The sequence below is a fragment of the Lissotriton helveticus genome, chromosome 6 (assembly GCF_964261635.1).
Source record: "Lissotriton helveticus chromosome 6, aLisHel1.1, whole genome shotgun sequence".
Classification (NCBI taxonomy): Eukaryota; Metazoa; Chordata; class Amphibia; order Caudata; family Salamandridae; genus Lissotriton; species Lissotriton helveticus.
The window spans coordinates 942,627,526-942,641,380 of NC_136067.1; the positions used below are offsets into that span (position 1 = coordinate 942,627,526).

General features: G+C 38.7%; 1 protein-coding gene across 1 annotated transcript in view; it reads left to right on the forward strand.

The window, feature by feature from the left end:
- PLD5 (phospholipase D family member 5) overlaps window positions 1–13,855 on the forward strand; it is a 1,381,847-nt gene that overhangs the window by 992,506 nt on the left and 375,486 nt on the right. Inside the window, exon 7 of the mRNA XM_078646903.1 lies at window positions 6,869–7,008. Within this exon, the coding sequence (XP_078503029.1) occupies window positions 6,869–7,008 (140 nt within the window). The remainder of the gene's footprint in view (window positions 1–6,868; window positions 7,009–13,855) is intronic.

Sequence of the window (13,855 nt, forward strand, 5' to 3'; positions counted from 1 at the left end):
GAAATAAGGAATACAGTGACAGGTTTAGAAACTTCGGTATAGCGTAAACCCACTGATAAAAACAATGCTTAACACTTTTCCAATCTCCATCCGGTTTCATTAAAAAGACATCTCCCGGTTTCTCAGTTCATTAGAATAAAAATAATTTCTTCGAACACTGCTGAATCTAAGATATTAATTCAAGATCAAGTGGAGAGATATCGCCAACGGGAAAATCCAGCTGAGATTTTGGAAAAAGCCAGGTCTATTGTGGAAATGAAAAACTTGAAGATCTTCTTATCAACAAACCGAAAAACAAAAATGTGAAGTATTTGTGATGAAACATTCTGTGGAAGCCAAAAAATTAAAGACGTTCATAAGAAAGAGATGGGAAATTGTGGAACAGGAGCCGGATTTCCAGGAACTATTCATGGACCCGTTCCGACAGCTTTTGAAACCAAAACTATACAATTGACCTCAGGATTCAAGGGGATGAGAAAATGTTTCAACTGTGGACAATGTGGAAATGTTATGCTTGAAAATATTTTTCATCATCCAAACTGAAACACACCTCAGATTGCAACACCAAAAGTGACGTATACGCCATACGATGCCCATGTGAACTTGTCTACATGGGGAGAACTTCACGAAAAATCAAAACCTGTATCATTGAACATAAAAGTATGATACGCAATAAGAACAGACACTCTTACCTAGCAACACATTGGATAGACATGACACACACTATTCCACAACTTAGATTTATCATTTTGAAACACATAATACACAAAGGCAGCATTGACACGAACACTAGGTTATCCCAACAAGAAACATTTTGGATAACATTTCTTGACATCATCTTTCCAAAAGAAGTAAACAATCATTATGAGAGGCTATGTTTTTTGTAACCAATGGTAGATTTTATCCAGTGGTATTATCTTCATGTATATCAGATGTTTTCATTACTATGGTAGTGTTTTTTACATTTTGTACTCGTGGTATCATGTTTTTGTACACCTGCACTTGCTCGCACTATCACTCACATTTTATTCCAGGTATGGTGTGATCAACTTCCTGTTATCGCAGCTCTTGTCGTACTCACTTTTCATTCTCTGGGGCTTATCAAAAAAACCTCCACTGGCATGCATCACAGATTTGTAGATTGTTGCATATTTGTAAATACAGCAGTTTCACGCACCCTTAGACATTCTAAGTTTGTTCCACCTTTTGTAAGGAAAGGATTTCACCGGTCAGTATATGTTTTCAGCCGCAGTTGGCTCACTTTCACATGGAAGTTTGGCTAAGCGCTAGGATATGGTCATTGATAATAGTTAGAGTGCCGAGGGTACCTCAAGTGTGTCAGAACTAGCGCTAGCGCGCAGGAGCCTAAATATAGATTACGTTTGTTCAAACCAGGCAAAACAGGTGTGTACACCTTTTAGAACATTGAGCATGCGCCAAGATTAGGTGACGCTTAGAGACGTTACGCAAACATTCAAATTCTGGCGTCTTTGCGGCTCAGCAACACGGCTGAATCGGAGATTATCGTTCACCTCAGAGCCTCATATACAATCGGTAAGCAGGAGAAACGTACAACACCACAGACTAGGTTGTCTTTCAGTTGCCGTTCAAGTCGTTTATGACTGTTGATGTCCCTTGTTCTTAGATTACGCATGACAGTCAATTTCGCCCCCAGAATGATTTGTCGTAGAATCAGTGGCACAGGTAAAACCTGTTTACTATATGAGACTAGCTTGTCTCTATAATAGTTTTCACGAAACGATTTTCACATGAGTTGGGCCTGTTTTTGTTTACTCAGGAAGAAATACGCCCTGAGGGGGACACGGTTTTACAGTGATATCCCTTCAAGATTTTAAAGGTATGACTCAACCCACAGGCACGTTAAGGCACTGGGTTATTCATCTTTTACTGAGCACACAGGTTTCAGTATTTTAACTTTCTTTAGCGGGTGAGAATGTCTCCTGTGACATCTTGTCACGCAGTGCATAGACCCAAAAATACAGACTTCTTTCTAACCGGCAAGACAGTATACTGTCACACCTCATGCTCACTTTTTATTATTTTAGACTCGTTTTTTTATTCATTTTTTATTCATGATTACCGGCACGTTCCTTCACTTTCATTCTCACTTCTACATAGCCTTGGGTCTAAGGTCTTTGAGTTTTTGCACGTTTTGTACCCTTTATTTCTCTTTTTTACATTGATATAGTTTTGGTTAAGAGGTTCTTTAATTCACCACACATGCATGATAGTGGCAGCAAGAACGGATACTGCTTTGCATTTCACTCATATTGATTTTTACTTTTTCCATTTGTTTCAGCTGGTGGCTACAAGAATTTTAAAAGATTTGAAATCACATGTACAGAAATTCATGATTTTGTAATGCTATGCCCCTGATGAAGGGTTGTACCCGAAATGCATTGGGTTTTGGTTAACATATGTTAGAAGTTCAAAACAAATTGAGGCTGAACATATGATTTGCATATAGATTGTATTTACTTTCAATTCATATTCAGACTTATGTTTAGATTGATATAAAGACACTGAAGAAGATTGTGTAATTCACAAAAAGAAGCAATGAATAAAATGGTTATGTTGTTGGTCAATACGGTAAACATTGTGATTGGTTATACTTTTATAAAACTTGGTAGAAGCCTTAGGGACACTACAACAGTGCGCTGAGTGACAGGTACGGAGATCTCCGCACCTCATTTTTACATTATTGTATCACAGGTCTATTTAGGCTGGACACAGCTAAGCACACAGCAGCATGCTTTGAACAAACTGATTACATCAGCACACTTTGTCTACACTTTGCACTACAGGTGTGCAGGTTGGTACCCCAATTTGTTGCATCAACTGTCCAGCATAACCTAGACCTCCGCCCTGCCAGATTTGGTCACTAAGCCGGTTTGGAGTCACTAAACTATTTAGAACTTTTCAAAAGTTTGCAAAGTTTTTGTTGACCAATGTTTGTTTGTGGTTGCATTTAAAAGTATGTATTTGTTCAAAATTCTGTATCTTCCAAACCATCTGGTGTTTTTTGATTATTAGAGACTCTAAGAATTCATTAAAACATGCTCTATATATATATAAATTGTTTCTGTGTGACTTTCTTATTCCGTTATTTGGTGCTGTTAAATGCTTTGCACCAAGTTCCTTTGCCAAGCCTAACTGTTTGAGCCTCAGCTACCCAGGGTTGAGCTAAGGTTAAGTAAACACGCCTGACTGGACCCAAGATGGTATTTGCAGGTGTACTCCACGATAAAGCCACACAGCCATATCCTATAATGCACCCAAATCCTCACTTTATCTGTCTCCTTTTATATGAATTGAGTCACAACAATGTATTTTTCTTTAATGGAAATTTTAAAAAAAAGATATTTGAATTTCTATTGGGCACTCATAGATCAGAGACTCATGCCCTAGTCACTTTCAGACTGGATTATGCCATATTATGATAATTCTCTATAGATATGTTGATGTGCCAATCTAAGTCAATGTTTTCAAACTGTTAAAATTCACCAGCCAGTATTACTTTAAGTTTCCTCCCTCGTGCATCTGTCTCTTCCCATGTTCAGAAACCCCACTGGCTGCCTACGGCCAATATCATATTTTAAAATAATTTTTGCCTAGTTTCCACAGCTCTCCACAACATTGGTCCTACCGATATTTCTGGAAAGATAAACCATCATTTCTCAACCTCTTTGTCAATCCCATTAATATTGATAGTCTATTAATAAAAGAAGAAATGTAGTATAGTCAAAGTGACAGAGGCGACATTCCTCTCATTTTTAATAGCCAGATACTGGTCTTGCATCTTTATTTCTCCTTCTTTTCCTCTGCAATCCAGTCTGACCAGTGAGAAGGTTTCACTTGTCCATCCTCCAACTTTTAATCTCTCTCATAAACTTCCCAATCTCTTGACTTAGGGCCTGATTTAGATCTCGGCGGATGGGTTACTCTGTCACAACCGTGACGGAATATCCATCTGCCTAAATATAATCCATAGTATATACTATGGTATTATATTTCAGCGGACATGATATCCATCACCGTTGGGACGGAGTAACCTGTCTGCTAAGATTTAAATCAGGCTCTTACTCTCGATGACAGCACTCATTGGTTACACTATCGCTAAGTAGAACAAGACAGGGAGAAATAAGATTCTTCTTTTGACCTGTCTACATAATCAATTTAACTTTCTCTCTCTTCTTTTAATCCATATTTTTCTTCCACATTATTTCCATTCCTGTTCTTTTAATTTCACTAGGTTTACTACTAATTGCCTCCTTTCCCTGTGTGCATTCTTCACTGTTCCTCTGAAAGTTATCTCATATTTGTTTTCCAAGACTCATACTATCTACTTGTAAAATTCCTGTTCCCCCACCTTGTTTTAGTCCACTCTTCCTCTTTCCGCTAAGTTGTCGATTTTAAAGGCTTATCTTTGATTTTCCAAGCTCACATACTGCTTTCCCTTCAAATACAAACTTCCCCTACAGTCCTCTTCTTCCTTATCTTTCATGTCTCGTCCTTTAACCTTTATTCCCTGAAGTCTGTTTCTTTATCGCTCCTCTTTAAAAATCCTGTTTTTTGTCTACCATGTGCTTTTCTATTTCTTCCTAACATTATAGAATGCTCCTTTGTATCTGACTTCAGGGCTTTCTGGCACTTACAATACTACTAACACTGCAATGACTCACTCTTGAAACACTTTACTATGGCTGGCTATTTTTTCTGGGCATGTCCTTTCCTATGTAACTCTTATCCCCCATAGTGCACTCTTCTGTTTCCTCATTAAATGCTCAATATTCTTCCTTCTCCGTTTGTGTTCTTGGGTGGTCTTCTTTTGTCTTCTCTTATTTTCATTCTATATAGTTTTATTGTCAGTATTTAATTGTTTCCCAGTTTTCCTGTCCGCTTCCATTCTCCTGCATCAACCAATCTATCTCCTCATCTTTCTTTCTTTCTTCTTTTGCTCTATTTCACTTGTGACATTCATTTATCCCTCGAATCAAGCCTCTATCAGATTGATTATTTTGTCTGTCAATTGGCAATTCTTTTCGAACCTGCTCTCAATTTTCTCATCCAATTTTCTTTTGTCTTCTTGGTTTTTCCACTAATTTTAACATTCTGCTCCAACTTCTTGAGGACTCTATCCCTCAATTAATTTTCATTATTCATAGTTTCTAATATTTGTCTCCAACTTTGTCTTTGTAATGCTCAGATAATTCTATTCAAACTTTTTATATCCCATAATTTTGATTGCAATCTGTACTTCTTCTCATCCTCCTTGCTCTTCATCTAGACTTTCATATTTGATCCTCAAACCCTCCTGTTCCTCGTTCCTCATTACACATTCATTATTTTTTCTTCCTGTCAGTTCTCAATATTTCTCCCATCGAATTTCAATCTTTCTACTTTTGATCTCATTTTATCATTTCCTAATTCCACAGACATGTCTTTTGTAAGTACTAGAAGATTTTTTTTAATTTTTTGAACTAGGCTACAGCCAGCTTTATCCCTCTGTATTCAGAGCGGTTTTTTCCAATACATAGTACATACTTAGAGCAGGGTGGGGTGAGCTCCAAGTTCATGACTCCATGGCTTTGTTACCTGTCTCAGTAGTCCACCCCTGATTTGATGATGTTCCTCTCTATTCATGTGTTTTTGTAACACCCATGAGTATTTCAGTTTCACAGCGTTCTGTTAAAAATGAATTGTATCTTTCCAGTGCATACTTAAAGGAACTATTTTTAAAATGTTTGAATTAGCCTGCTATGGGAGCGCAAGTGTTTCTCTGCTCCCACTCGCTATACTGTGTGCTTGTTTTCAACCCCCACCACTTTCCCTAATGCTGCCCGCCCACCCTCACCCTGCTAAACACGCAAAATGTTTATTTTTTTTAATTTAATTTAATCCAGGCATGCTCTAAATTGATCCATTCTCTCCTCAATGCTGCCCATCTTTCTCTATATCTAGCCCCCAATGTTAAGATTTTTTTGTTTGTTTATTACAAGCTGCCATCAGCTATCTATCTGCAAGGAGCTGCCAGGCAACTCACACTCTTCATTCTGCTTTACATCTACTTTTTTTTTTAGATATTTTAATTCCCATTTTAACATGGGCATTTGTCATGTTAGAATAGTATATTAAAAATGGCCACCTGAGTCACAAGTCGTGCTAGCATTCATCACGACACATGCGTAACTTCACATGTGTATCCATGCATAGCGAAAGTCTATGAATTGGTCACCATCTTGAAATTAGTTTTCTTTATTAGAAAACCTTGCCAGACACACATGTGTTTGTGTCTTAAGACATACTCACACGTTATTACAAAAAAGTATTGGTAAAGTCAATAGGGCAGCCTTTTAAAACCAACCCATATTGGCTTTGCCAGTGCTTGTTTACCGTCATTTGTCCTCATTTTATGCTTACCACCTCAGATGTTTATACCAGCCAGAGCATAATTGTTAGTTAGTTAAATAAATGGGAAACTAGTTTCTGTATTGATCAACAAAGGACTATTCATAGAGGAATGACATTTATTTACAAAGACGGTTCTCCTACTTTAGAAAAACTGACATAACAAAAGTTGCCATCCAGAATGGGATAACCAGGTTAGTACTGCAAACATGGTCTATGTCATAACATTCTAATAGACAAAAGAAAACCTCACATATTTTATGGTAGGTATATTCAATTCCTTATTGTGGTAACATTGCTACATATAACGTTGTGTATACTATTAATCCACCATCATGATGCTTGGAAAATAACTGCAATGTTAAATCTTTTAAATAAAAATCAAAGTGAGACTTTTTCTTAAACAATGGCTCTCTTGTTTTGCATTTTGTCTCCACAGAATTCTCCCAAATCATTTTGTCCTAATGACAGAGTCACAGACGTGGATGCTATATTCAGTGTTATCGATGATGCACAGCGTTTCATATATGTATCTGTCATGGATTACATACCTCTTGTTGTCAATAACAACATGACAAGGTTTGTGGTGGATAGAGTTTAAACAATCTCTATTTGCGAATATGCACATATTATATGCCAACTTGTATTTTCTGTTATAAAAGTACTTGCTAAATTGTAACCTGGGAAGCATGATGCAAATACTTAGCTGCAGGCAATTTTCCTAATGTTGAAAAAATCGAATTTTTATTTTAAACCAAACCCATCATGAGTGAAATAATGGGAAACAAAACAATCAAGAGCAGTATTTTATTTGTATGTATTTTCAAAATTTCTTATATAAAAGAAATACAATGGGAGGTTTGGCAGACAGTTTTTTTAGAAGGGCTGTTAAATGCTCTGACGGAGGTCATTTAATGCATGCAAGAGAAACAGATGCTGTACCTGCACTGCCTTTGCTACCACTTGTGTCTCGGTCATGATAGCAGCTTCAGGACCCAACCACCCGATGGCAAAATATTGCACAGCATGTGAATCCAGAAAAAAATCACGCTGCAAAATAAAAAGGACACAGGGCTAATGGATTTCTGTTTACATTCAATGGCTTTTACTTTTTTTCCTCAATAGGATGGGGAATGCTCTTGAGAAGTTAAGGTGTAAGCCAAGGGTTTTGCTCTGTAAATTCACTAAGAGTCATAGAGTATGTGATATTCCAATTAATGCCCTGGTTGTAACTTAGGGCCTGATTCACATTGGTAATCTTACAATTTTATGTACTTTTAGGATTTTTTTTCCTCTTCACACAGGTATTTTATGAGTAGTATCTTTACTACTGGGGAGTCTCCGCACTCTTGGGGGAGTCTCCTTACAAAATCCGCAGTTGTAAAGATATAACTTGTAACTTGTGAATAGGGAAAAATTGCAAACTTAAATAAAAGTGTATGTTTACCTTTGTGAATCAGGCTCTGTGTGTCCATGCTGAAACATCAGTACGTTCTTATTTTCTCCCTCTGCACAAATACTCTCGTAAGAAAGAATGGGTTGTTAATGAAAGTAAAGAAAAAGGATAACGAGAGTAGAAAAGCCTATTCTTTTCTCCAATGAGGGAGCTACTATTGTCTTCTGCATACTCTTGGACCAACAGCTCCATACCCCAGGCATTTACAAGATGAATCACAACAGCATACGTATGGGGAGAGACATCACAGGACATGGAGTTATGCTGACTTCCGTCTCAGCTGCACACTCCATTGACCTTCTTGCCCCTGTCATCAGGAAGGTGATGAGGTCTGTTTCTGTGTGGTCCGTGTCCTAGTAATTACAGACGTATGTGCCACCCTCTACAGACAGAAGGAAAGCACGTCAGCATGCACACTTTACTGTTGTCTTCTTGTCCTTTGTTTGATTACATCAGGCGGTTCAATTACAAATTAGGTTGGGCTTACGACTGAAATGCAATGGGAAAAGTCCCAATTTCATCAGTAGTTACTTCAACAAAGAGCAACACATTTACCCTTCAAGTGCCACCTCTTGCTCCTACAATCATTAAAAACACTTGGCCCTGCTTACAAGTTCTGGACAAATTCGGATCCCTCTGCAAACACGTGTTCACGGGGGGGGGATCGAATTTTGAGTTGTGCGATAATTATCAGACCCTCCTAGTTTTTCCCTAATGCACGCTGTCTGGTTAAACCTCACAATATTTTTGGGGGAAAAGGCCTGTAAAAACGTCAAAGCATTCTTTGATTTGCCATGTAAAATACCGATTCTGCCTGTAATGCCTCATTTGCAGAATAAAAAGTCAGATTAGGAGGTATTTACCACACGTGGTAAATACCTCCCTCCAGGGTAATGATATGTACCATGTGTGCTCAGGTATTCCCACAAACTGGTAATGAGAATCATTAATAGCCTCACAAGTGGCCATGGCCACTCCCCCTACCTCATTCAGCTTCAACTAGTTTAGTAATCTTTATCCCCACCGAAAGTACTAATATGTCACAATTCATATTTTCTATAGAATCCTCATCCAGCTCTGATCAACCAAATTACGTGTTCCCTGACCAATAGCAGATTAGTTGTCCCTATGCACATTAAATTACAACTTCAACTATTAATGTCCATTGCCATGATGACTCATAGACGCTCCACTTCTGAGCCTAAAAACTCTTTCCCAGTTAGGATACTCCTTGGATAATATAGGCAAACTAGTCGAGTGTAGACAATAGCCATTAACTCAAATATATTACTTCATATATTTCAGATTGACAGTTTCCCTGCCCTTGTAGCCATATTACGATTTGAAATAAGGAAAATTATATCAAATCAGAAAACCATCATTCTTTATGATGACCTCCCAACCTAAAACTTCAATTAATGGATAACATTCAAGAAGCAGTGGTCAGATTTAACATCCCAACTACCCACTTTATTATGTTAAACAACATCAAAATTGCATGTCAATATCCAAGATGAGTCTGTGGCTATCACTGTCTGTACTCAATGTAAACTGTAACTTGACATTTATTTTGACTCGGATAGCCGTAAATTCATAACATAGGAATTGGCACGTCAGATCTCACTGTGGTCATTACCAGCACAGTTAAACATATCTCTTAGCACACTTCTTCTTTTCATCCTTCTAACCATAATTCACATCCGTAAGCTTTGCAATCAATTCATCTGTGTTCCTCATAAGAATACAAACAGATCCAAAAAATATATATTTGCACAGATTCTTCATATTTTTTTAAACCTTTACATAGCTTCCAATATTTTATCAGGCTATAAATCCCTAGTCCTACTTAGAAAACTGGCCTGGTCCTAGGACTTCTCCACCATATGAGCTACCTCATCACACTCTTTACAATGGCAAGTTTCCTGTGGTGAGTATTGCTCTTCCTTGGCCCATCTTCGCCACTTATCATTTCTTCTTTCTGTGTGCTTCCCTTCAACTGAATTGTTCAGTTTTTTTGTTATTCTGGGAAGAGTGACAGCTTGTTTGAGGTTTGTGGAGGATGGGCCTTGATCTGGAACTGAATCCACTTCTAGGGCCTGCCTCCCCCTTTTTTGGTTTACTTGAGTTTCCACTCTGCCCCTTCTTTTTTTATTCAGGAAAGAAAATCAAGAACAACATCAAATAATTCTTCCATGCAGCACACATGCTCAGTAATCCCACAATGGCTGTTTAGAGGTTACCACCACCAAGAACGTGTTATCTTTTCATGTAATATAATTTATCAATAGGAAGAATTTTAACCTATTCCACGGTAGTAGATGGTCTTTGGAATCTGCCTAACCATGAAGGACAGAAAGCTGGTACTAACTCTTTATTTTAACAAAATTATAGCCCGCAGCAAAAGGCCATACCTGTCATTAAAGTCCTGCGCCAGTGCTATTGGACTGTTACGAATGACAATAGCAATAAAGCAGGACTTCAATGGCCAGCATGATCTGCTACAGCAGTAGACAGTGTGTAGGTCATGGTAGCACTCAAAACACATTCTTTAGTTGCACATATGACTTAGTGGCACCTGTGGTCGCAACTGTTAATATTGACATGCACTGACTTGCTATCCATGGCCTGAGAGGTAATGAATGTATGTGCAGACTAGCTACAGCCAAGTTTACTGAACGAAGTTTCCACTTCCTGTCTTCAGCGTAGCTGCTCAGCATCAAATAGGAGTTTGTAGAGAGTTAAAAAGTCAGAAAAAAGCATAACTGTAAGAAGTCATCTATTAGTTAAGGGTTGGCTGATGTATCTTAGGCTTCACCTACTGATGTAGTGAATTGGCATCCATTATGTGGACATGTCCTAAAGATAGATTTTAAAGAATTCAAAAATCAGTTTAAGACCTCATTTTAGTCTGAGGAAGATGTTCTAAAATACATTCATTTTCCTCACTCCTGTTCTGCGATGCCCCAGCAGAAACCAGATTTCAGCTTAATAGTCTGAGATATATTTATATATAACTGAGGTCACGATCATCTTGCAGGTTGCTTGAAAGTACATTCTCTCAGATATTTAGCTGATGTTTTCATCACAGTTCCTTCTATCAGACTGTACTGGAGGTTGCAGAAGACTCACACACATCACCCTCCTTCCTCTGCCGCTCTTTGAAGATGAGACATCTAATGGACTTTAAGCACTTGTGCTTCTGTATGCAGCCAGTGAAGACCAGAGCGAGAGGTACTTTAGATTGATGCCCATTTTGTTAGCATTATAGCACACTGTACAGGACTATGCTTATCTTTAGTGGTCTGTTCCCCGAGTTTTAGGTCGAAGCTAAAGGAAAGGGTCTATAACTGGCTCGAGGAGTTTTAACGACTGGTATACCATGAAGATGAAGCACTATATTGGTAATATAACTCTTCTTCAAATTAGGACAAAATTATATCAATTGAGCTTGGGGAAGCGGGGAGGAAGTATACCATGCATTAATGACAGTCTCCCCACTCCACTATCTTCATGTATGCTCCCAGAATGCCAATATACCAATTTAACAATACTGACTACACCACTAAGCACTAACCTCTGTTAATTACTTCTCCTCATAATAAGTAACAGATGAGGACCCATAAAAAGGGCAGATGATTTACAGACATTTTTGCCGAGCAGCTGGGGCAATAAATCTACCAGCACTTTTCACCACCACATTAAAAAAATGCAAACTAGCAAAAAGAAAAGCTATGATACAGTCATGGTAGCTGTTTTTTACCCGAAGACAAAAAGGAGCAGTGGATCATGTATACTAGACTTTTGGAAAATAACTTTAATGAAAAACCACTTTCCATTACGACTGTGTACTGGACCCAACTCTTGCTTTACCGTAGGGTGAAAGTAAGCCAAAGTGTAAAACTAATATTAAAAGGGTGGGGTTGAGCCTAAGTCCAATAACAAAGGTCATTCCAGCACATTGAGGAACATGAGTTAGTATCAACAGACTTATAATGGTTGTTATTGACAAAAAGGAAGTATAGTGATTAGCTCATCGTATTCCATTCTTGGTGCTAGTATGGCCATGTAGCCCACTGCAGCAAGCAATTCTGACCAATGGTCTTCTTATTACCCTTTCTTTTATGACTCGTATTTTTGAGATTCGTTGCACCCACTAATTCATGGGAACGTTCTCATGTTATACTAGTTGACAGCCCATTACATCTGCCTCAAGATATACCATCGGACTATACGCTTACTACTGCTTGCCCGACCCTAATGTTCTGATCGCTCTTACATTTCTTGACTGGAACATGGCCACATCTTGGATGTAACGCATTGACCTTGTCCATATTGCCTTGAAAAAGTCAGAGTACTAACACATAGTACTGACGAAACATGTGTCGGCTGTTGATCTTCTAATAAAGGAAAAAAAGAAATAATCGAACTTTTCAGCTTATTTGTCCTGTCTAAATCGTTTAAACCACAGATCGATAAGTGCTGCTTAATCACCAAACAGACCTATTAGTCTTCTTTCTGTACAGTAGTAGTTTAGGAATGTGCTTTCCTTAACCACTTTTTTGTTGAGTTGTACAATACTAAACGGCTACATTTTGATTGGATGTTAGCTGGATAATATCTACTAGGGTGATTCAAAGCCAATAGCTGACATTAGCTCCACCAGAGGCACAACTCAATTAATTATCACTGACTTGTTTAGTTAACACTTGTCTATGAAGGGGTCCGGGTTCTAATAATTAATTAGTGTCTGTTGGAAATGGCTCCTTTTTCAGGGTCACCCCCCAAACGTTTTGCCTTCTCTCCTTGTATTTTTAGTGAATTTGTTTTTGCTTGCCCCAGGACTCTGAGCACTTTACCGCGGCTATCCACGGCTAAAGTGCATATGCTCTCCTCCAAACATGGTGTTGTTGACTTATACCCAATTAACATATTTAATTTACTTATAAGTCCCTAGTAAACTGGTACAATATGTATCCAGGGCCTGTAAACTAAATGCTACTAGTGGGCCATTACAGAAACTGTGTGTGCAGTTTAAACTGCCATTTCAACCTGGCAAAATAAACCTTTTGCCAGGCCCAAAGCTTCTTCATTAATACATATAAGTCACCCCTAGGGTAGCCCCTCAACAGACCAGACGGCAGGGTGCAATGTATTTGTCCTGGTAGTGAAAAAATCTTACATTCGTTTTACACTTCTGCAAAGCTTATTTCTCTCATAAGATAGCATTGGGATTACCTTATTATCTTTTATAGGTTTAATTTCCAAATCGTAAAATATAACTGGTTCAAGACTGGTGTTTTGGACCAGTTGCAATTCTGAAAATGCCACTTTTAGAAAGTTGGAATTCTCTTGCCTTAGCCATTTGGTGCCTGCAGCCTGTCTCTGTCACCTGACTGGGTGTGGTTCACAGTGGGCTTTGTGTATTCCTCCTAGACAGCCACAAACAATGAGAGCGTAGGTGTGTTTAGATGAGCCATCACTGGCAGGATGGGAGGGAGGAGCTGAACCCAGCCTCACTTACAACTGAATTGAATAGGCTGTGTCCTATTTCCACTCAAAGGGCTCTATACCCACTGTAGTTAGTCTGGTCCCAAGGCAGGGCGTATGTGCACTTCAAAGACATGTCTTTAGAAGTCTCCCCCACTTCAAAGGCACCACTAGGTTTAAAAACTGGACCTCAGACACCACCACTTGAGTACACTTCTGGACCTATGGATACTGCACTCTGCTGGACTCCTTTTTTGCTGATCTGCTTCCTGTTGCCCTCGTTCCTGGGTGAGAAGAAGTGGACCTGCATCTCGTGAACCCAAAACCCAGGGTGAATCCAAAGGCTAGTTGGCTGGCCTCCTGATCTGAAGCCTCAGGGTTATAACAGGCTTATAACCTCCTTGCATCTGCACATGGACTCTGCTATCTGTAAATCTACGCTGCCAAATGGTGCCAACCCAGTCCTTGACCCCTTGGAAGTAG